General features: G+C 37.3%; 2 protein-coding genes across 2 annotated transcripts; both read left to right on the plus strand.

Annotated features, from left to right (window-relative positions):
* The first annotated feature begins 3225 nt into the window (after nt 1-3225).
* On the plus strand, nt 3226-5422 carry LOC118035644 (patatin-like protein 2). Its single transcript, XM_035041253.2, has 6 exons — nt 3226-3522; nt 3789-3970; nt 4061-4409; nt 4502-4804; nt 4902-5074; nt 5165-5422. The coding sequence occupies exons 1-6, from the start codon at nt 3382-3384 to the stop codon at nt 5226-5228; spliced, it is 1212 nt and encodes a 403-aa protein (XP_034897144.1). The 5' UTR covers nt 3226-3381; the 3' UTR covers nt 5229-5422.
* Nucleotides 5423-6557: 1135 nt separating this feature from the next.
* Nucleotides 6558-16476, plus strand: LOC140954867 (patatin-like protein 2). The gene is made up of 3 exons (XM_073405794.1): nt 6558-6643; nt 6737-6909; nt 16393-16476. The coding sequence occupies exons 1-3, from the start codon at nt 6575-6577 to the stop codon at nt 16454-16456; spliced, it is 306 nt and encodes a 101-aa protein (XP_073261895.1). The 5' UTR covers nt 6558-6574; the 3' UTR covers nt 16457-16476.
* The last annotated feature ends 5347 nt before the right edge of the window (nt 16477-21823 follow it).

A 21823-nucleotide genomic window follows, 5' to 3' on the forward strand; every position in this document is an offset into this window, starting at 1 on the left:
GAACATTATTACGCAAATATAAAGATGAAAGGAGGATGGTGAGGGCATGAAATATATGCATGATTGTTTTTATTAAAATTCAGGTATCATATTAAAAAAATTTATTTCAATTTTTTTATTTAAAATTTAACTTATTGAATGTGATTTTAATAATAATTTTATATTAAAACCTTTAACAACGTAACATGCATGTCAAATTTATATAATCCTCGAGATCACCAGTCAACTTTTCTCAAGTATTAATTTTGGCTTCGACATTAATTGTGCAAGTTCGCGATATGCATGAAATTTTATTAGTATTAACGTGATTTCCGAATCCAAAAGTTTGAATGTTCTTAGCAAATACTATTCCTTGCATAATTCTCTGCTTCAACTTGAGGCAATCTTTTGTTAATTGGTCTCCATTCGACGGTCAGTTAACATTATCTTCAAGCACAGCTGGTCTAACTTAGAACAAAGTGAGGAGTACTGGGCAACACGAAACTTCATAGCACAAGTTGTATCATGATGCTAAGAAATTAGCCAAAAATGTGCTGAAGGGCAAAAGAAAACACCAAAGAATGCAATTAATATAATACTTAAAGATTTCGAAAGTATTTTTTGTATCTATCCTAGAAAACCAATTTAGATTTAATTTCCAACAAAGCAGTCTTCGATTTGATTCTCTAAGGTCTTTGATACCGTAAGTTAGCGTCTTCTTCTTTGAGACCTCAAACCCCATCCTTCTGTGAGGCTGCTGGGAACAATATTTTGACCATCGCGTGTCCTTTTGGTCTTGAAAAAAATTAAGAAACAATTTTCATGCATGGAAACTTCATGCTTGTGTGATATGTGGTGATGAAACAAACAGCCAGGTACTGAATATTCAGGTATAATTATTCTTACATAAAAAGCTTTTGGACAAAATGCACAATATCATATCTAAAACTTTTCCAAACCATGGGGCACATGATCCCTCAAAGCAGATGGGTATATCTGAAAATAATAAAAATTTATTCGTGAAACCTTATCTAATAAATTAGATTTTGAGCTGACCTAGTTATTTAGTATTATATTAAAAAATTTATAAGAAAGTTTTTAATGTTCAAAACACTAAGAATTTATAAAGTATTTAACCTCTTAAACTCTTATTCATTGGCATTCCATACGTTTGAATGTTTATGTTGTTTTTGGGTTTATAATTAAATATTTTTTATATTTTTAAATTTTTTCTGTGTTTGTTCTGTATTTTTTTAAGAAATATTTTATTTTTACATTTTTTTTTTGTTGAATCTGTTTTGACTTTAGGTTTTTGTTTTGGATCAACCCTACCATATCATAACCGGGTTAGTTATTAGGTCTTATTTGTTTTTGGTTAAGGGTTTCTTTTTTATTTAAGAGTTTGATTGATAAACACCCTTTAATCCATCGGTGATTATTTTATCGATAAATTCAGAAATTATCTGTAAACAACGTTTGTTTCATTCCGTTGTTGCAGTGGCGTTTTCCTTATGCATGCACTTAGAAAAAGAAATGCTAGTTAACTAGAAAGAATAATATATATATGTTGCAAGACTTGCAGTTGAGACAACACGTGAATTGTAGTTTAGAATGATTAGGTGATGCAACTTAGTGGCATGATTGATAGAAATCCCATTGGATTGAAAATATTTCTTGATTAGATTGATGCACTTTCTTGTTAATCAAGCACTTTGAAATCATATGCTTTGATTCAAACCCTAAATAATGAATCAAATGTCCGACTTCAAACTATATGAATTTCAATTCGTAAAAGGCGACGGTCTCATACAATAGAAAAACTAATATTAAAAATTAATTGAAGCGGCTATGTCTTGCCAAAAAAAATAATTCAAAATTAGTTTGTTAGTTCAAGCAATAACCTAAATTAATATTCAAAATTTTGTTATACTAATATAGACTCCCTACTGTTGATTCAAATACAATTGATAGTTTTTCATTCTATGTTTGTCAAAGAATCATCTTCACATCCCTCGTAAGATCATTGTTTCTATATTAATTTTCTTCAAGCTAACTATGTATATATTTTCTTCATTGTGTTCTGATATATATGGAACAAACTGTACATAATAAGGAAGCTTTACTAATCACAGTTGTTATTAAATAGAGTGTAATATAAAATTATTTTTGGGAACATATATAAAAAAAATAAATTATTGGATTGAATTGGTTTTTTGTTATAATGTTATAATATTATTAACCAAGCGATCATATATTTAAATATTATTTTTTATTTTAATTAATAAAAATTAATAATAATATAATGTGTGTTTATATAAATTTTAAACCTAAAAAATTATTAAGTTGAATTGATGTTTTTTATTAAAAAAACATGCAGTTATGATCCTATCAAGACAATTGAAGACTTTGCTTAAGATTAATTATTGTTTTCGATCCATTGAAATCACCTTTTATGCACGGTGTGTATGGAAGTTCAGAAAATGTTGAATGACGCAAACAAAATGAAGCTTGGAAGGTGACGATGTAATGAAAAGTCGAAATGAGCAAATTGATAATCACACGCACATTCTAAGTGTGATAATCCAATTAATTTTCCTTGAATGCAATATTATATTCATGGGTTTTGTTTTATCGGTCATCGGCTAAGACACGTATCACGAAGCTTGGTCCTTTGTTCTTTCACCCACAAAGCTATTAAAAATCTGAGTTCATATCCCTTTGTCCAAAAGCAATGTCCTTTTTCTGACATGAATTCGTCTGTCCCTTTGGTTATAACTTTCGCAAAATCCCAATTTGATGCTAACAGGAGTTGTTTCTTCAAAAATAGATGCTTGAAGTCTTTAACCAAAAGAAAGCATTAAACTAAACCTTAATGGCCATTAGGAATCAAATTGGGGGAAATAACATGTTCAAATCCAACCGGTTGCACTAATGATCTTCATCAACTAACTTTTAGTGCCAGCAAAATACCTACCATTCTAATTTTAGTGTCTGCTTTCTTTGATTTGAGAATTTGGAATGTTCAATTGTACCCTTGGACCCAATTTGTAAGTGGTCCAACTTGAACCGTGTCAGCTAAGAACTGTTAGTGATAAGTACAGATAAGTTGGATCCATTCAAAATTGTTCCCGGCCCATCCAGGAAACTACACAATGGTCAAATTTGGGGGAGTAAAGTCTTGGGAATTTGTTGAAAATTCCAAACACCTTGAAGGGTTAGAGGTCTATAAATACCTCAGCATCCCCCTTGGCAGATTGCAAGGTTACAACAATTAAACTACATTTGAGTATACTAGCGATCTCTCATCAAGCTCCCAGAAAGTTTACAATAAACCTCTTCAACTCATTCCACTTGCTAGGTCTCTTGATTCCCTCATAACATTTTCAGCATTTGTTTTTTAATATGGCTAACATGCAAACTCCAAGATCTCCCCTTCAACTTCCAACTCGTGGAAACCAGATCACTGTTCTTAGCATCGATGGAGGTGGAATAAGAGGCATTATACCAGGAACTATCCTTGCCTTTTTAGAGTCTGAGCTTCAGGTAGAAAAGAAAACGGGTTCTTTTAGCACGTATACTAATGCATGTCAAATAGACATGCAAGATCTTGCGTGCTTTTGTGTTTTCGGGTACATGATCATATATAATAAAAACAATTAAGTTGAATGCGTGACGTAAGTTTAACACTAGAGAGTTTTACATGCATCAATGTGTGTGTATATAGAACTGTGATGTTCGTTTATTTTCACACACTTAGAGTTTTATCTCCTGTTTGTATCACTGATTAGCTTTTCTATTCAAATTTACAGAAGCTGGATGGTGCAGATGCAAGGCTTGCGGATTACTTTGATGTGATTTCAGGGACTAGCACTGGCGGCCTCGTGACGGCTATGCTAGCTGCACCGAATAAGCAAAACCGCCCTTTGTTTGCTGCTAAAGACATCAATGACTTCTACCTTGAGAACTGCCCTAAAATATTTCCTCAAGACAGGTGACGATTAATTAATTCTGATGATGAATTATTGCATTACAACTGATTTTTATCCATGAAGATACTAATTTAAGTACTGTCTGCCAATAGCTCTACATTTGCCTCCGCTGCAAATCTGGTAAAGACTCTGAGAGGACCAAAGTATGATGGAAAATTCTTGCATAGTATTGTCAAGGAAAAGTTGGGAGATACATGGCTGCACCAGACATTGACAAATATTGTGATCCCAACTTTTGACATCAAGCGCCTCCAGCCAACTATCTTTTCTACCTATAATGTGAAGAATAACCCATCAACGGATGCCCTTTTGTCTGATATCTGCATTGGAACTTCAGCTGCCCCGACTTATCTTCCTGCCCATTATTTTGAAACCAAAGATCCATCGGGCAAAGTTAGAGATTTCAATCTTATTGATGGTGGTGTGGCAGCAAACAATCCAGTATGTTTATGATTTATCAATCTTCAAACACTTCTTGAGCTTCTATTAATAAAGAATCTTATATCATTCATTTCTTTTTGGAATTTGATCAGACTTTAGTTGCCATCAGTGAAGTTTCAAAAGCAATCAATCGGGAGGGACCTGACTCCTACCGCATGAACCCCATGGAATATGGCCGATTTCTAGTCCTGTCCCTGGGCACTGGTACAGCAAAATCAGAAGAAAAGTATGATGCAGAAGAAGCAGCTAAATGGGGTCTCTTGGGATGGTTGACTAGTGATCATTCTACTCCATTAGTGGATGTTTTCACACAAGCTAGTGCTGACATGGTTGATTTTCATATTTCCACTGTTTTTCAAGCCCTTAACTCCGAGGAAAATTATCTTCGAATTCAGGTGCTTATTTATCATGCTAATTCAGGTGCTTAATTATTTATTCATGAAGCAAAGTGGGGAAATCTAACCTTATAATACGTGTGAAAAATCAATGCAGGATGACACATTGACCGGAACGCTTTCATCTGTGGATGTTGCCACAAAAGAGAATTTGGAGAATCTTGTGAAAGTGGGCGAGGAATTGTTGAAGAAACCAGTTTCAAGGGTGAATTTGGCTACCGGAGTCTTTGAACCTATCAATAAGATGACCAATGAAGAGGCTCTCAGAAAGTATAAATGAATGAATAATACTCTTTGTTTCATCTTGATTATTCTTTTATTCTTTTATTTATTTCTTGAGTTTTTGTTTTGTTGGTGTAGGTTGGCTAAATTACTCTCGAGGGAGAAGCATCTTCGTGAGGCTAAGTCAGCTGTTGGAAATTAAAGCTACTACTCCAAATGGACATGATTCATAAATAATTTGGCTATTCATTTGTTGTCTTCGAATAAAGATGCTATGCACAAAGCATCCTATATTTGTAATATTATGTAATTTTTTTATTTTTTTGAAACATATGCAAAGCAATTGTTTCATACCTTGAACATATTGAATCATAGAATTCAACCAGACTTCAAATATTTTCGTTTCCCAGCAAAAGCTGATATTCATTTCTTTGATTGATTATGTTAATACTATTTAGTAATTACCTAGTTATTCTTTATATATATATATTCGTTTCCAAGTGATCAAGTTTCTCCTTGGTCAATTTTTTAAACGATTCACTCGCATTTTTAAATCTTTTGTGGTTACCTTTCGGTAATGTAACTACTTTACTTTTCATTCTATATTTTGGGTTGAACTAATTTTTTTAAAATATGAGATATTTTTATTAAATATGATTCAATAATTTAAATTTGAAATTCTGGACTTGAATCCTTTTCAAGCTTATATTTTCAATTAAATTATGAGAGAGTTATCTAAGTATAATCTAGTTGACTTGATATGCTTAAAAAAAAACAAAAAAAAAATGATATCAAAAGATCAAACACGCGGGTTTAAATGTATCCTAGACGAGAGGTTTGACTTTGAAAAAAATGTTCACATTTGTTTTTCTTAAAAACATTGATACGATAAAGTATTGGATCGATTCTTGTCAATCCAAGTTAACTTGTCAAACTCATGACCTAATTTGTGGATATCAATGGTTCAAAACATTTTTTTTATTTTAATTATACAATAACAACAAAGATAAATTCAAAATCAATCTAATATTAAAAAATAAAATTTAAAAAAATAATAAAAAATTCATCAAAAATCTGATGTTAAAGGTTTTATTTTTTAAAAGAAAAATGTTAGGTTATGTTAGGTTAGGTGAGCGGGCTTGTGTGGCCTAGAGTATCAAGGCCTTAAAAAAAGTCACCATCATCAAACTCCCCTCATTGAATATAAATTATTGATACCAAGATTGATTATTTTTTTGTGGCTGGAATTTATATCAACCGATCATTTTATCTCTCCTCTCTCCCACTAAGGAAAAGAAAAATGAAAAAAATATTTTACTTTTACCATAATTTCAAATATAATGTCTTCTTCTTCTTTATAATAATTGAGATTTTATATAAAAATAAGTGCTAAAAAAATTGGCTAACTAGAAAAATAAAAGTTATATTTATGCATATAAAAGCCTAATGTTTTCTAATTAGGCTATTGAAGAGCTTGATTAAAAAGGGGAAAAAAAGTTAGAAAATTAAAAAAAAAAATGGTTGATTTTCACACAAGCTAGTGCTGACATGGTTGATTTTCATATTTCCACTGTTTTTCAAGCCCTTAACTGTGAAGAAAATTATCTTCGAATTCAGGTGCTTATTTATCATGTTATCCAATATATATAATTATTCATGAAGCAAAGTGGGGAAATCTAACCTTATAATACTTGTGAAAAATAAATGCAGGATGACACATTGACTGGAACGCTTTCATCTGTGGATGTTGCCACGAAAGAGAACTTGGAGAATCTTGTGAAAGTGGGCGAGGAATTGTTGATAAAGCCAGTTTCAAGGGTGAATTTGGCTACTGGAGTCTTTGAACCTATCAATAAGATGACTAATGAAGAGGCTCTCAGAAAGTATAAATGAATGAATAATAGTCTTTGTTTCATCTTGATTATTCTTTTTGTCGCACCCCAAAAAAAATATCAAACAAAAAAAGTTTGTTTTTGCGACATTCGATTGACGACTTTCGTTTTGTTCTATTTTGCGGATTTGGTTCTTTGGAGTCGCCACCTAGTATTTTGGTCACTAGGAAACCTAACTGGTCTTTCAGAGATTCTAAGGTAAGGGACTGGTTGCGTAAAGGGAAGGTATTAGCACCCCTAGTACGCCCTACCTAAGGTAAGTTGCTTGGTGTTTGGTTTGCTTTATAATTGCTATGATGTTGGTATTTTCTAGGCTCGTCAATTGATTTTGGATAGAAATCTAAGGAGATTCCATGTGCTTTGAAAGCTCATTTTTCCCTTAGTATTTCAAGAGTTTGCGACTCATAAATCGTGGGATAATAATAAAAAAATTAAATTTTGAAATGTCCTCGATTATAATCAAGGCTTCTTTCAAGAATGTGTGCGGATTTATTACTCCCAATAATATTTTGGATATTCATCCTTTTAAGGATTTCTTTATCCAAACATTAACGGTGAATAATAAATGAATTCCCCCAAAATAAGATTTTTATAGTTTTTGGAATATTGGCCAATACCCTTTGGAGTTTTACAAACATGTTGTAAAATCCAGATATGCAAGAAAACAATTTTTTTTATGTTTAGGAAATCTATGCAAAAACTCATTTTTTAAAACTTCCAATATTTTTGTAGATATATATATATATATATATATGCAAGAAAACAATTTAAAATTTTTTACTAGACCGGACCCGGCCCAAAAGGGGACTGGGCCGAAATCGGCTCGAAATAAAACAAGCCTACTTTCTACAGGGCTGGACTGGGCTGGGTTGATATTCCAGCCCGAAACAATAGGAATCAGGGCTGCACATGAGTACAGTAACGGGTTACTGCACACAAATAGTAACGGTGCACAGTGCACGTTCTACAATAACCAGCTAATTAATTTCTTACTTGCAGAACGTGCACAGTGCACGTTCTACATGCAAGAAGACGAATACGGGATAAAGGCGAAGAGTTACCTGCGACGATGAGCTTGGGTAAAGGAGCTGACAGTGGTGCTGGTGGTGGTTTTGCTGGCGGTTGCTGACCGAAGGTTGGCTCTTCCTCTTCTCTGCTGCTTCTGTGTTCTTCTCTTTGGTTGCCTTTACTCCTTTTGTCAACCAAGCTCTCCTATCTCTGCAGTAGCTTCGTGGAGATGCTGGTGGTGGCGGCCTGGATGGTGGTGGTTGATGAGGGCCAACAGCGGAGAGGGAAAGAGAAAAAGAGGCTGGTTGCAGGAAAACTGGACAGTAATGGCTGGTTTTCGTCCGACTTTGTGTGTCCTTTTCTCCCCCCTTCGGTTCCCTCTTCTTTTTCTTCTCCTTCCTCGGTGTGCTGGGTTGGGCGCTATTTATAGAGCCAGTGGGCGTGGCTTCACCGTGGAGCCAAGGAGCGGGTCGGGGAGCGGCTGTCGAGGAGCGGCTGTCCAGGCGGGCCTCATGTGAACAGTGAATTATGTCGGATATGAACAGTGAATAGCATTTCACTGTTCACGTAAATTATATTTGATGCGCACAGTGAATTAGCATTTCACTGTTCACATGAATTATATTTGATGTGAACAGTGAATTAGCATTTCACTGTTTAAGTTAATTATATTTCACTTGAACAGTGAAATGCAAGGAAAAGGTGCATGCCCAGAGACTTCCAATTTTAAGAATAAAATTCAATTGCGTCCCTGCCAAATTCGGTCCCTACCCCTATAGTTGGCCGCATTTTTCGCTTTGGTCCTTGGCCTCTGATTTTCACAATTAAGCCCTTAATTGATTAAGAAACTTCCAATTTCTTCAATTAAGCCCCTGAAACAATTCCAAACAGCCCCCTCTATCTTTGCGCCTTCTCCAAATTGGTCCCTGGTTTCGGATTTTCATAATTAAGTCCCTAATTGGCCATTAAACTTCAATATTTATGCAATTAAGCCCCTGATTTGACCCAATAAATTCCTAAAAAATATATTTTGGCCCCAGAACTTAAATTTCTTCAAATTAAAGCCCAAATTGACTTAAAAATCAATTTTTCTTGCAATCAAATCTTCTATAAATTCAAATAAAAATCCAATTAAGTCCATAAAAATCCAAATTTGGGCTTTTCTCCTCAAAATTCAAATTTTCCTTCTCAATAGGGCTTTCATCCTTCAAGAATATACTGTCAAAAATCCAATCTTTGTATTTTTATACTCCTTGACCAATTTTATGACCATCTTCTGAGTGCTTCTGCCTTCCGTTATTTTTCTAACCTCCTTTGGCTATTTATTTTATTTATCATGGGGACCCAAAAATGGGTTACAACAGATGCCCCCTCTTTATAATACTTACGGAGCATGGGTTTTGTGTAGTAAGTGTTATAAAGATAAACCCACAACGGAACTCCCGAAACTGATCTGGTCGAAGCTTAATTGATCTGAAACCTTGTCTTTTGCAACAATCCTCTTTAGCCCAAAAACTATGATCCAAATTTAGTCATCTCGAGATCCTTATCCAGCGATCTTCTGAATTCTTACTTTAGTTTGATCAATATGGAAATTCATCCGAGATCCCATCTGGTGATCTCCTTTAACCTGGAACCCCATCTGGCGATTCCTTTACCCATAATCAATACACAAAATGTGTGTATGGTCTCATTATGATGGGTGACCTGCCCGAGTGGAAAAGGGAAAGAGTGGTCTCATTCTTTGGGTGACCTACCCAGGGGGGAGAATGGCCTCATTATTATGGGTGACCTACCTAAAAAAAATAAAATGGAGAATGGTCTCATTCTTATGGGTGACCTACTCAGAAAAAATATGGTCTCATTGTGATGGGTGACCTACCCAGAAAAAGGAAGAGTGGTCTCATTCTTTGGGTGACCTACCCAGGGGAAGGAATGGCCTCATTTTTATGGGTGACCTACCCAGATAAAAAAAATGGAGAAGGGTCTCATTCTTATGGGTGACCTACCCAGAAAAAAAAAATATGGTCTCATTGTGATGGGTGACCTACCAGAAAAGGAAGAGTGGTCTCATTCTTTGGGTGACCTACCCAGGGGAAGGAATGGCCTCATTCTTATGGGTGACCTACCCAGGGGAAGGAATGGCCTCATTCTTATGGGTGACCTACCCAGAAAAGTATGGTCTCATTGTGATGGGTGACCTACCCAAGGAAAAAGAAGAGTGGTCTCATTCTTTGGGTGACCTACCCAGGGAAAGGAATGGCCTCATTCTTATGGGTGACCTACCCAGATAAAAAAAAAAATGGAGAATGGTCTCATTCTTATGGGTGACCTACCCAGAAAAGTATGGTCTCATTGTATGGGTGACGAACCCAAGAAAAAAATATGGTCTCATTGTATGGGTGACGAACCCAAGAAAAATGATGGTCTCATTGTATGGGTGACCTACCCAGGGGGAAGAATTCTGTAAACTCCATGCTTTTCTAAGAAATGGTTTCAATATGAGGTCCCTTCTAACGACCTTCCTTGATGAATGTCGAAGTACGAGATCCCTTCTGGCGATCTCAAATAACTTGGAATCCCATCTGGCGATTCCTTTTATTCAAAGCTGAAATATTAGGTCCCTTCTGGCGACCTTCATCGAAATATGAGATCCCTTCTAGCGATCTCCTTTAGCCAAACAACTTGGAATCCCATCTGGCGATTCCTTTTATACCAAAGCTGAAGTTTGAGGTCCCTTCTGGCGACCTCCATTGATGAATATCGAAAACGAGACCCCTTCTGGCGATCTCAAACAACTTGGAATCCCATTTGGCGATTCCTTTTTTTACCGAATGTTATCGATGTCGTTCTTCCTGCTAGCAGGGTTTGAAAACCATTATCTTCTCTTCTTGTTGTTCTAGAATCAACTCAATGATTCTTTCTTCGTCCATAATCTTGTTGGAATGCGCTAAGATCTCCTCCTGTAACGATCCAAAAAAAAAACATATATGCAATGATTTATGATTAGATGCAATGCATGCATTTATACCTGGTTTTGAAACATAGGTCCCAACCTCTTCTTCTAGTTCATGAGACTCCCTCTTAACATGAACTTCCTTTTGAAGTCGTATGCTGGATTTATCTCTCGTGTTGCCTATCATATTCTTGGAGAAGAAATCTTTGACTTTCTTCAAGTAGTCCTTTTCTCAAAATGTATGACTTGTATTTGCCTCTTTGTCATGTTTTTGTCAAATGCTTTAGCTTGGTTTTCAAATCTATAAGCTTACATCCAATTTTAAACACGTAAGACTTTTCATAACACATCTTGTCTTGCCCCCAGTGTAGGGGTGTGATCCTAGTCTAGGCTTTTATATAGAGAAGAAATTCATTCAGCCAGTGATAAACTTTTTTAGTGAGTGAAGGGTTGTACTTTAGGGTTAGCTTTTCTTAAATCTCATATCAAATGATTTTATGATACATTCTTTGTAACCACTAAACCTTGTTTAAAAAGTGCATAATCTCATCATTTATTTAAAGAAAAAGGTAGGCTCAAACACAAAAATCTGGCTGACAATATGAGCCCTGAATGCTCACTAGAGAAAATAAAAGCAATGACAAAAGCAATGACAAAAACATGCTAAGGCAAATGAAGTTGTTTTACATTTTGAAAACTACGAGAAGTTCTTGGGTCAACCCGTTCTGAAACTTCTTCTAGTATGTGGAAAGTGAACCGAGGCAATGCTTCATTTTCCTTCCCTACTTGCGTTTCCTTGTCTTCTCCTTCGATCTCGCCTTCTTTATTATCGAAGATTCTTGACCAAGGTTTTCCAACCCTTTATCCCCTATCACTTTTGTCATGACCAGGCAATGGATTTGAACTGATATTGGGTGTGTCTTCAAATGACACCCATCCTATCTTGATGAGCTTCAATAACTTGTTCTTGAAACCATATCACGTTTCAAGACAATGCCCAGGAATACCAGCATGGTACTCGCAAGTCAGCTCGGGCTTATACCAGATGGGGAATGGTGGCTGTAGTGGTAATGTAGGGATATGAGTTATTTGTCCAATGCTCAGTAGTTTGGCATATATGTCCTTCAGAGGCATGGGTAATGGCGGTAGTTGTTCTGAAATGTATCTTGTGTGTGGTCTTTGGTGGTTGTTTTGGGTGTTTGACTGGCCATTTGCTCGATTAGGGGAAAAAGGTTTGTTAAAGTTTATGTGGGCCACATGGGAGGTAGGTATTTGTGGGTGATATGAATCTGTTATCTTGTCATTGGACCCACCTTCAAAGTTGTTAACGGGACTTTCAATTTTCTCCCGAAAAAAAAACCCTTTGTCTCCAATGGTTTAATTATGCGTCCAGCTTTAATCCCTTGCTCTATTCTTTCCGCTATGCGTACAGCATCATAAAAATGTTGAGATGAGCTACCCATTAAATGCTCATAGTAGGGTGCCTTGAATGTGTTGGCGAACAAAGTCACCATCTCCGTTTCTATCAAAGGGGGTTGCACATGCATGGCCTCGTCCTCCACCTTTGCGCATAAGCCCTTACTGATTCTTGGCTTCTCTTTTCCATTGACATAAGGCTCGTTCGATCTGGAGCAATTTCCAAATTGAACTTGTATTGCTTAAGGAAAGCCTCAACTAAATCCTTCCATTTCTTGATCTTGCATTATCCAACCTCATGTACCAACTTAGCGCCGACCCCGATAGACTGTCTTGGAAAAAGTAGATCAGTAACTTATCGTCATGAATCACCTCAGTCATCTTATTGCAATAAGATCGAAGGTGAGTGTTTGGGCATTCCAACCCACTATACTTTATAAACTCTGGTATCCTAAAATATTTTGGTACCGTGATGTTTGGTACCAAGCATATTTCAGACGCTCGCATGGGGTCAAACCAGTCATTTCCCTCGACTGCTCTTAACCTTTCTTCCAAAGCTGATATCTTGTCATCGTTCATAAAACTAGTGGACCTATTATTGGAAGGCCCGTCTACAGTGATGTGAGCTTGAGGGGGCTGAATGGGAATGGCAGGCGCAAAGTGCTGCCCCGTCACTGAATCTGCCCCCAAGTTCTGATATATCCCTGGGATATGAACTGACGGTGCTCCTATAAGTGGTTGGGTAGACGTTCCCTCCCCGTTCTTGGCTCTTAAAAGTTGCTCAAGCAGATTGGTCAGTCTAGAAACTTCATTTTTCACAGATTCCAACTCGGTCTGGTAGTGCGACTCTAAATGAGCTCTTTCTTCGTTTTCCATTCTTGATCTGGACCGGGTTTGGTGGACTTTGGATGTGGGACCTATGTTTCACGATCTGCGACGATGTGTGCATAGATGTATGAGAGAAATGTATGATTGTGATGGATGCATGATTGAAAAATGCATGTTTTATTGGGTATGGATACAGCCTTTTATTGGGTATGGATGCAGCAAGGATAGGTTCTAGTTCTTCTACGTGAGACATAAGGTAGGTTTACTACTGGGTCTCTAAAAGAGGGTCTCTTGCTGTTCCAGTGATCAACCTTCGTAAAGGCGATATGGAGGTCTAGCAGATAGTGGGATGATACGTGTACCAATCACAATCAGTCTAAACACTCAGCAAAGAGTTGGGGTTTACACAAACTTAAACCTTGACTCAAGTCATAAGGCAAGCTGCTAGTCCCCCACTTAAACTTAGAGTTACATGTGTGTGCACTCCAAAATATAATAATAATAATAAAGTGATGCATGACTATGCCATGTATGATAGAATGTAAAGATATATGTTAAAGCTTTTAACAAAGCATCATAAGAAAACAAAAACAATAACACATAACATAAACAAACAAACAAATCAAGCTTAGTCCAAGGGTCCCAGTGGAGTCGCCATCCTGTCGCACCCCAAAAAAATATCAAACAAAAAAGTTTGTTTTTGCGACATTCGATTGACGACTTTCGTTTTGTTCTATTTTGCGGATTTGGTTCTTTGGAGTCGCCACCTAGTATTTTGGTCACTAGGAAACCTAACTGGTCTTTCAGAGATTCTAAGGTAAGGGACTGGTTGCGTAAAGGGAAGGTATTAGCACCCCTAGTACGCCCTACCTAAGGTAAGCTGCTTGGTGTTTGGTTTGCTTTATAATTGCTATGATGTTGGTATTTTCTAGCTCGTCAATTGATTTTGGATAGAAATCTAAGGAGATTCCATGTGCTTTGAAAGCTCATTTTTCCCTTAGTATTTCAAGAGTTTGCGACTCATAAATCGTGGGATAATAATAAAAAAATTAAATTTTGAAATGTCCTCGATTATAATCAAGGCTTCTTTCAAGAATGTGTGCGGATTTATTACTCCCAATAATATTTTGGATATTCATCCTTTTAAGGATTTCTTTATCCAAACATTAACGGTGAATAATAAATGAATTCCCCCAAAATAAGATTTTTATAGTTTTTGGAATATTGGCCAATACCCTTTGGAGTTTTACAAACATGTTGTAAAATCCAGATATGCAAGAAAACAATTTTTTTTATGTTTAGGAAATCCATGCAAAAACTCATTTTTAAAACTTCCAATATTTTTGTAGATATATATATATATATATATATATATATATATATATATATATATATATATATATATATATACATTCAAAACATGTTAGGGTATTGGCCGTATGCATGAAAACAAAAACATTTTTTTTTTTAATAAATATTTTTTGTTGACGAAAACCGGGTATTTTAATACCGGATTTGTATCTTTACAGTATAAAAATACAAACCGATATTGATCAAAACCCAGTAATAAAATTACAGAAAATCACATATTTTTTGAAAGTTTTTTTTTTTTTGAAATTTAAAATTTTTTACTAGACCGGACCCGGCCCAAAAGGGGACTGGGCCGAAATCGGCTCGAAATAAAACAAGCCTACTTTCTACAGGGCTGGACTGGGCTGGGTTGATATTCCAGCCCGAAACAATAGGAATCAGGGCTGCACATGAGTACAGTAACGGGTTACTGCACACAAATAGTAACGGTGCACAGTGCACGTTCTACAATAACCAGCTAATTAATTTCTTACTTGCAGAACGTGCACAGTGCACGTTCTACATGCAAGAAGACGAATACGGGATAAAGGCGAAGAGTTACCTGCGACGATGAGCTTGGGTAAAGGAGCTGACAGTGGTGCTGGTGGTGGTTTTGCTGGCGGTTGCTGACCGAAGGTTGGCTCTTCCTCTTCTCTGCTGCTTCTGTGTTCTTCTCTTTGGTTGCCTTTACTCCTTTTGTCAACCAAGCTCTCCTATCTCTGCAGTAGCTTCGTGGAGATGCTGGTGGTGGCGGCCTGGATGGTGGTGGTTGATGAGGGCCAACAGCGGAGAGGGAAAGAGAAAAAGAGGCTGGTTGCAGGAAAACTGGACAGTAATGGCTGGTTTTCGTCCGACTTTGTGTGTCCTTTTCTCCCCCCTTCGGTTCCCTCTTCTTTTTCTTCTCCTTCCTCGGTGTGCTGGGTTGGGCGCTATTTATAGAGCCAGTGGGCGTGGCTTCACCGTGGAGCCAAGGAGCGGGTCGGGGAGCGGCTGTCGAGGAGCGGCTGTCCAGGCGGGCCTCATGTGAACAGTGAATTATGTCGGATATGAACAGTGAATAGCATTTCACTGTTCACGTAAATTATATTTGATGCGCACAGTGAATTAGCATTTCACTGTTCACATGAATTATATTTGATGTGAGCAGTGAATTAGCATTTCACTGTTTAAGTGAATTATATTTCACTTGAACAGTGAAATGCAAGGAAAAGGTGCATGCACAGAGACTTCCAATTTTAAGAATAAAATTCAATTGCGTCCCTGCCAAATTCAGTCCCTACCCCTATAGTTGGCCGCATTTTTCGCTTTGGTCCTTGGCCTCTGATTTTCACAATTAAGCCCTTAATTGATTAAGAAACTTCCAATTTCTTCAATTAAGCCCCTGAAACAATTCCAAACAGCCCCCTCTATCTTTGCGCCTTCTCCAAATTGGTCCCTGGTTTCGGATTTTCATAATTAAGTCCCTAATTGGCCATTAAACTTCAATATTTATGCAATTAAGCCCCTGATTTGACCCAATAAATTCCTAAAAAATATATTTTGGCCCCAGAACTTAAATTTCTTCAAATTAAAGCCCAAATTGACTTAAAAATCAATTTTTCTTGCAATCAAATCTTCTATAAATTCAAATAAAAAATCCAATTAAGTCCATAAAAATCCAAATTTGGGCTTTTCTCCTCAAAATTCAAATTTTCCTTCTCAATAGGGCTTTCATCCTTCAAGAATATACTGTCAAAAATCCAATCTTTGTATTTTTATACTCCTTGACCAATTTTATGACCATCTTCTGAGTGCTTCTGCCTTCCGTTATTTTTCTAACCTCCTTTGGCTATTTATTTTATTTATCATGGGGACCCAAAAATGGGTTACAACACTTTTATTTATTTATTTATTAAGTTTTTGTTTTGTTGGTGCAGGTTGGCTAAATTACTCTCGAGGGAGAAGCATCTTCGTGAGGCTAAGTCAGCTGTTGGAAATTAAAGCTACTGCTAAAAAATGGACATGATTCATAAATAACTTGACTATTCATTTGTTGTTTTATTATTGAAAAATAAATTATTAGATGCAAATAAAATTTGGAAGATGTAATTTTTCACTTTGTAAGATAGTCTTCGAATAAAGATGCTATGCACATGGTATCCTCGATTTGTAACTTTTTTAATTTTTTTTCTGCACGTGCATTGCAATTGTTTCATACCTTGAATATATTGAATTATAGAATTCAACCAGACTATAAATATGTTCGTTTCCCAGCAAAAGCTGATTTCATTTCTTGGATTGATTATGTTAATATTATTTAGTAATTACCTAACTTTTTTTGTAATTGGCGCACCTGACTTCATAATAATCTTTTAAAAATTTCTTAGTAAAAAAACATATATCTTATAAAACCTTAACACAGCAGTTGTTTCAATGAATAATTCACCACACTTTTATTGATAATTTTTGTGTGCTATATATACAGTGGCGTGAATTCTGTTTTGGAAACAAATCAATAATACTAAAAACTGTTTCTGCAGATTTTACGTTACAATTTACAGCTGCAGATTTTATATTTCAAATATTGCGTTGATTGCAGATTCTATGCCCTGACTTTCTGTTATTCCTTCTTTGTAGTGATCTTAGCAGATTCTTCGCAGGTTTCCCTGATACGCCCCCGCAAGATTGAGCTTCCATCAGCAAGACCAATCTTGGTACGTAACATAGCCGTTCGTTGTTTGGACAGAGGCTTCGTCAACAGATCAACAAACTGGTCCTGAGTGTGTACATGGCGAACTCGAAGACTTCCTTGTTGCACCAAATCACGGACAAAGTGGAGATCAATCTGAATGTGTTTCATGCGTGAATGATTCACTGGATTAAAGCTGAGGTGCGTGGCTCCTAGATTATCACATAACAACAGAGGGGTGTCCTGGATGGGAAATGCAAGTTCTTTAAAGAGAGTGGATAACCAAATTGTTTCTGAGGCTGCATTAGCTAATGCCCGATATTCAGCCTCTGTTGAAGAACGGGCAACTGCTCTTTGTTTCTTAGATGTCCACGAAATGGGATTAGGCCCTAGGAAGCTGATGTATGCAGATGTTGACGTGCGGTCATCCACATTCCCAGCCCAATCAGCATCAGAATATGTGTGTAACACCGATGATCCAGCCCTGTTAATCTGAATACCATAGAAGATGGTTTGTTTCAAGTATCTGAGAAGCCGTTTGGTAGCTGTCCAGTGATTTGTAGAGGGCTTGTGCATAAATTGAGAGAGTTTGTTGACTGCAAAGGAAATGTCTGGTCTTGTCAAAGATAGGTATTGAAGGCTGCCCATGACTCGGCGAAATTTTGTGCTATCCACAGTAGCTGTGCCATCAATCAATTGTAGAGGTTGTGAGGTGGACATAGGCGTTGATATATCTTTGGCGCCACTCATGTTGCTGTTAGCAAGTAACTCACGAACATATTTATGTTGGGTGAGAAACAGGCCAGCCTTGGTGGGAATTACTTCAACTCCCAGAAAGAAGTGAAGAGGGCCCATGTCTTTGAGAGAAAACATGTCTCCTAGTTGCTGAATGAAGGCTCTCACAATCGTGGAATTGTTCCCTGTTATGACAAGATCATCAACATAAACCAGCAAGTAATAGACATCGGATGCATTGCGGTAGATGAATAGAGAAGAGTCTGCCTTGGAGGTGTGGAATCCCATCTGAAGAATAGCTGTTCTGAGTGCTGTATACCACGTCCTAGGAGCTTGTTTAAGGCCATAGATGGCCTTCTTCAACCGGCAGAACTGATTAGGCTTGGACAGGTCTCGAAACCCCGGAGGCTGCACCATGAAGACAGTTTCAGTTAATGCACCATTAAGAAATGCATTGTTAACATCCATTTAGCGTAGTTCCCAGCCACGTATGACTGCAATGGACAGAACAGCTCTTATCGTTGCTGGTTTGACGACAGGGCTGAACGTTTCGGTATAATCAACCCCTGGACGTTGATGGAACCCCTTTGCAACTAGGCGAGCTTTGAATCTGTCGACAGAACCATCTGCATGCCGTTTTACCCGAAAGATCCATTTGCATCCCACGGGGGTAGAGTTGGGAGGTAATGGCATTAGGTCCCATGTGCCATGTTGCATTAAAGTAGTAAGTTCATTAGACATAGCCTCACGCCAGTGAATTTGGGTGATGGCTTGGCTCACACACGTCGGTTCTAAGATGTGAGGAAGAGGATGTTTGGTTACTGTGTGAAGTTGTTTAGGTCTGAAAATTTGGTTCATGGAGCGTGTGGTCATGGTACGGGTGGGAGGAGGAGGAATATTAGAGGGTGGTGTGGGACTGGAATCAAAGGAAGGTGGGAGAGATGGGGTAGTGCTGGTGTCCAGTACAGGAGGATGAGGAAGTGGGTTTTGTTCCAAATGTAACACAGACGCAGGGATAGTGCAATTACCTGAGGAGGGTGTAACAATAGCAGTAGTGTCTTCAGGAAGCTGTGATGCGGTCGGAGCTGTGAAGACCATTGGGGATGGCACAACAATCTGGGGAACTTCAAAGTGCAGTGGAGTTTCTTGATTACGGGCTGGACTAACCGGTGAGGGGTGACAGTGATGTTGAGTTTCGTCAAACAACACATGACGGGAAACAAAGAATTTTTTTAAATGAGGATCAAAACATTTGAATGCATTTTGAGTAGATGAATAACCAAGAAAAATGCATGCTCTGGATTTCGGTTGCATTTTATTTGAATTGTAGGGACGTGTGAGAGGATAACAGAGACAATCAAATTTTTTTAATTTTAAATAACTTGGTTTTTGTTCAAAGAGAGCTTCAAAAGGTGATGTGTTTTGCAGGAGCGATGTAGGTTGTCGGTTTATGAGGTAGGAAGCTGTCTGAAAGGCATAAGGCCAGTATGCGAAATCAAGATTTGCATCTTGCAGTAGTGTAAGGCCGGTTTCTACAATGTGACGATGACGGCGTTCAGAAACACCATTTTGTTGAGGGGTGTAAGGAGCAGTGGTGTAGTGAGTTATGCCATGATGTGAAAAATAAGATTTTAACGCAATAAAATCACCTCCATTATCAGAGTAAAGTGTTTTGATTGATTTTTGAAAGCGATTTTCGACAAACTTTTTTGAAATTGTGGAAAAATAGTAGAGACACATTTTTGGATTTAGTTGCCATTGGATAGAACCATATATATTTTGTATAATGGTCGATAAAAATGAGATAGTATCGTGAACCATCAATTCCAGTATAACTAGCTGGACCCCACACATCTATGTAAATAAGTTCAAGGGGTGTATGAATTTGAAGGCTAGTGCCATGAAATGATTGTTGATGAATTTTATTAGTGGAACAAGAATGACATAATGATGAAGAATGTTTTTGCGATGAAATGGGAAGAGAAAAATTCTTAACAAGGTGATGAACAATTTTAAGTGAAGGATGCCCAAGACGCTTGTGCCATCCATCAATGGAAGTTCGTTCATGCACATTAGCAACTTTTGGTGACCGCTTCATTGAATCCGGAAAGACATAGATGCCATTGTTACACGCTCCTTTTAGTAATATCACCCCCGTGGTCGCGTCCTTCACAAAAAAATAAAAAGGATGAAGTTCAACGAAAACATTATTTTGTAGGGTAAATTGATGAACATAAATTAAATTTTTGAGAAGATTTGGAACATATAGAGTGTCATGGAGAGTGAAATTTCAATAAGGAGACTGTAAATTCAAAGAACCAACATGTGAGACCGCCAAACCTGAACCATCACCGAGTATTACTTCATCAGTTCCATCATATTCAGAATGAACAGATAAATTAGAAAGATCTCCCGTAATATTATGTGAGGCTGCCGAATCAAGTAACCAATTGTTGTTCTTCCCAGTAGAAGTTGTGGCACAATTGACAGATGCATTTGGTGGATGGAACTGAGGGCATGACTTTGCAACGTGACCAACTTGGTCACATATTTGACATTTTGGCTGATAACGTCGATTGAAGTTGTTAGATCTGCCAGGACTAAAACGACGTCCATCACGTTTGTCGCATGTGTGCGGCAGCGCAGCGATCGTCCACCCTCAAGGAAAAAACATCGGAATATTTATTCCTGGCAAATAAGGAGAGACAAGGAATTCTTGTCTCTACATGTGAAAATATGGACTGGGAGTCGCCACCTAGTATTCTGGTTACTAGGAACCCTTACTGGTCTTTAGAGATCAGGTACGGAGACTAGTTGCGTAAAGGGAAGGTATTAGCACCCCAACTACGCCCTACCTAAGGTAGACTGCATTGTTTTGTCTAATAAAATCTAAGTCATGTTGTGGTTTCCTATTGTCCAAAATATGCATTACATGTAATGTCATACCCCGGGTTCTATTGTCCAAACAAAAAAAGAATTAAATATCTGGAATACGCATTACGTGTAATGTCATACCCCAGGTTTTATTGTCCAAAAAAAAGAATTAAATATCCGGAATATGCATTACGTGTAAAGTCATACCCCGGATATTAAGAGACAAACAAAATAAAATTTTTGTTGTTTTTGAAATATTGGCCAATATTCTCTTGACTTTAATAAACTGGTTATTAAAGCCAAAATGCATGCTAAAATATTTTTTTTGGTGTATGAAAAATACAATATGAATTTTTAGCTTTGAGACACTTGGCCGTATGCACAAAATCCTTTTTTTTTTTTTAAATTTTTTTTGTATTTTGTGGAAGTTTTTTGACGAAAACCAGGTATTTAAAAATCATATTTCTGTATTTTTAACAATATAAAAAAAAAAGCCACCAAATATTAATCAAAATGACATAAAAATTACGCGGAAAAATTATAAAATGCTGAAACAAATATTTTTAATTTTTTTCTTTTGAAATGGGCCGGATCAGGCCCAAATATATGGGCTGGGCCGAACCTGGCCCAAAGAATGGGCTGGTTATTGTGCACATAGTAACCGGGTTACTGTGTGTACAGTAACCACAGAATTAATCTGCGGGTTACTGTGCACATGCACAGTAACCGTGAATTAATTAGCGAGTTACTGTGCACAGCACAGTAACTCGCTAATTAATCTTCATCTGCTGCAGAACGTAAACGTTCTGCATGCAGATGAAGCTCAACCAAAAAAAAACGACGGGAAAGGCTACCTGGAGCGGTGGGGATGTTGGCAGCAACTGATGTGGCAGGGGTGACGGCGGCGGAACTGGCTGTTCGCGGTGGCCGGCGGTGCTGTTTTCCTCTCTCTCTCTCCTCTGTTTTACTCTCTTCTCTGCTTCTTCTTCTTCTTCGCTCTCTCTCCCTTCTCTTCTATTTCTTCTCTCTGTCTCTCCTTCTCCTCTCTTCCTTCTTTTGCTCTCCCTTCT

Source organism: Populus alba, chromosome 17 (assembly GCF_005239225.2).
Source record: "Populus alba chromosome 17, ASM523922v2, whole genome shotgun sequence".
Lineage (NCBI taxonomy): Eukaryota > Viridiplantae > Streptophyta > Magnoliopsida > Malpighiales > Salicaceae > Populus > Populus alba.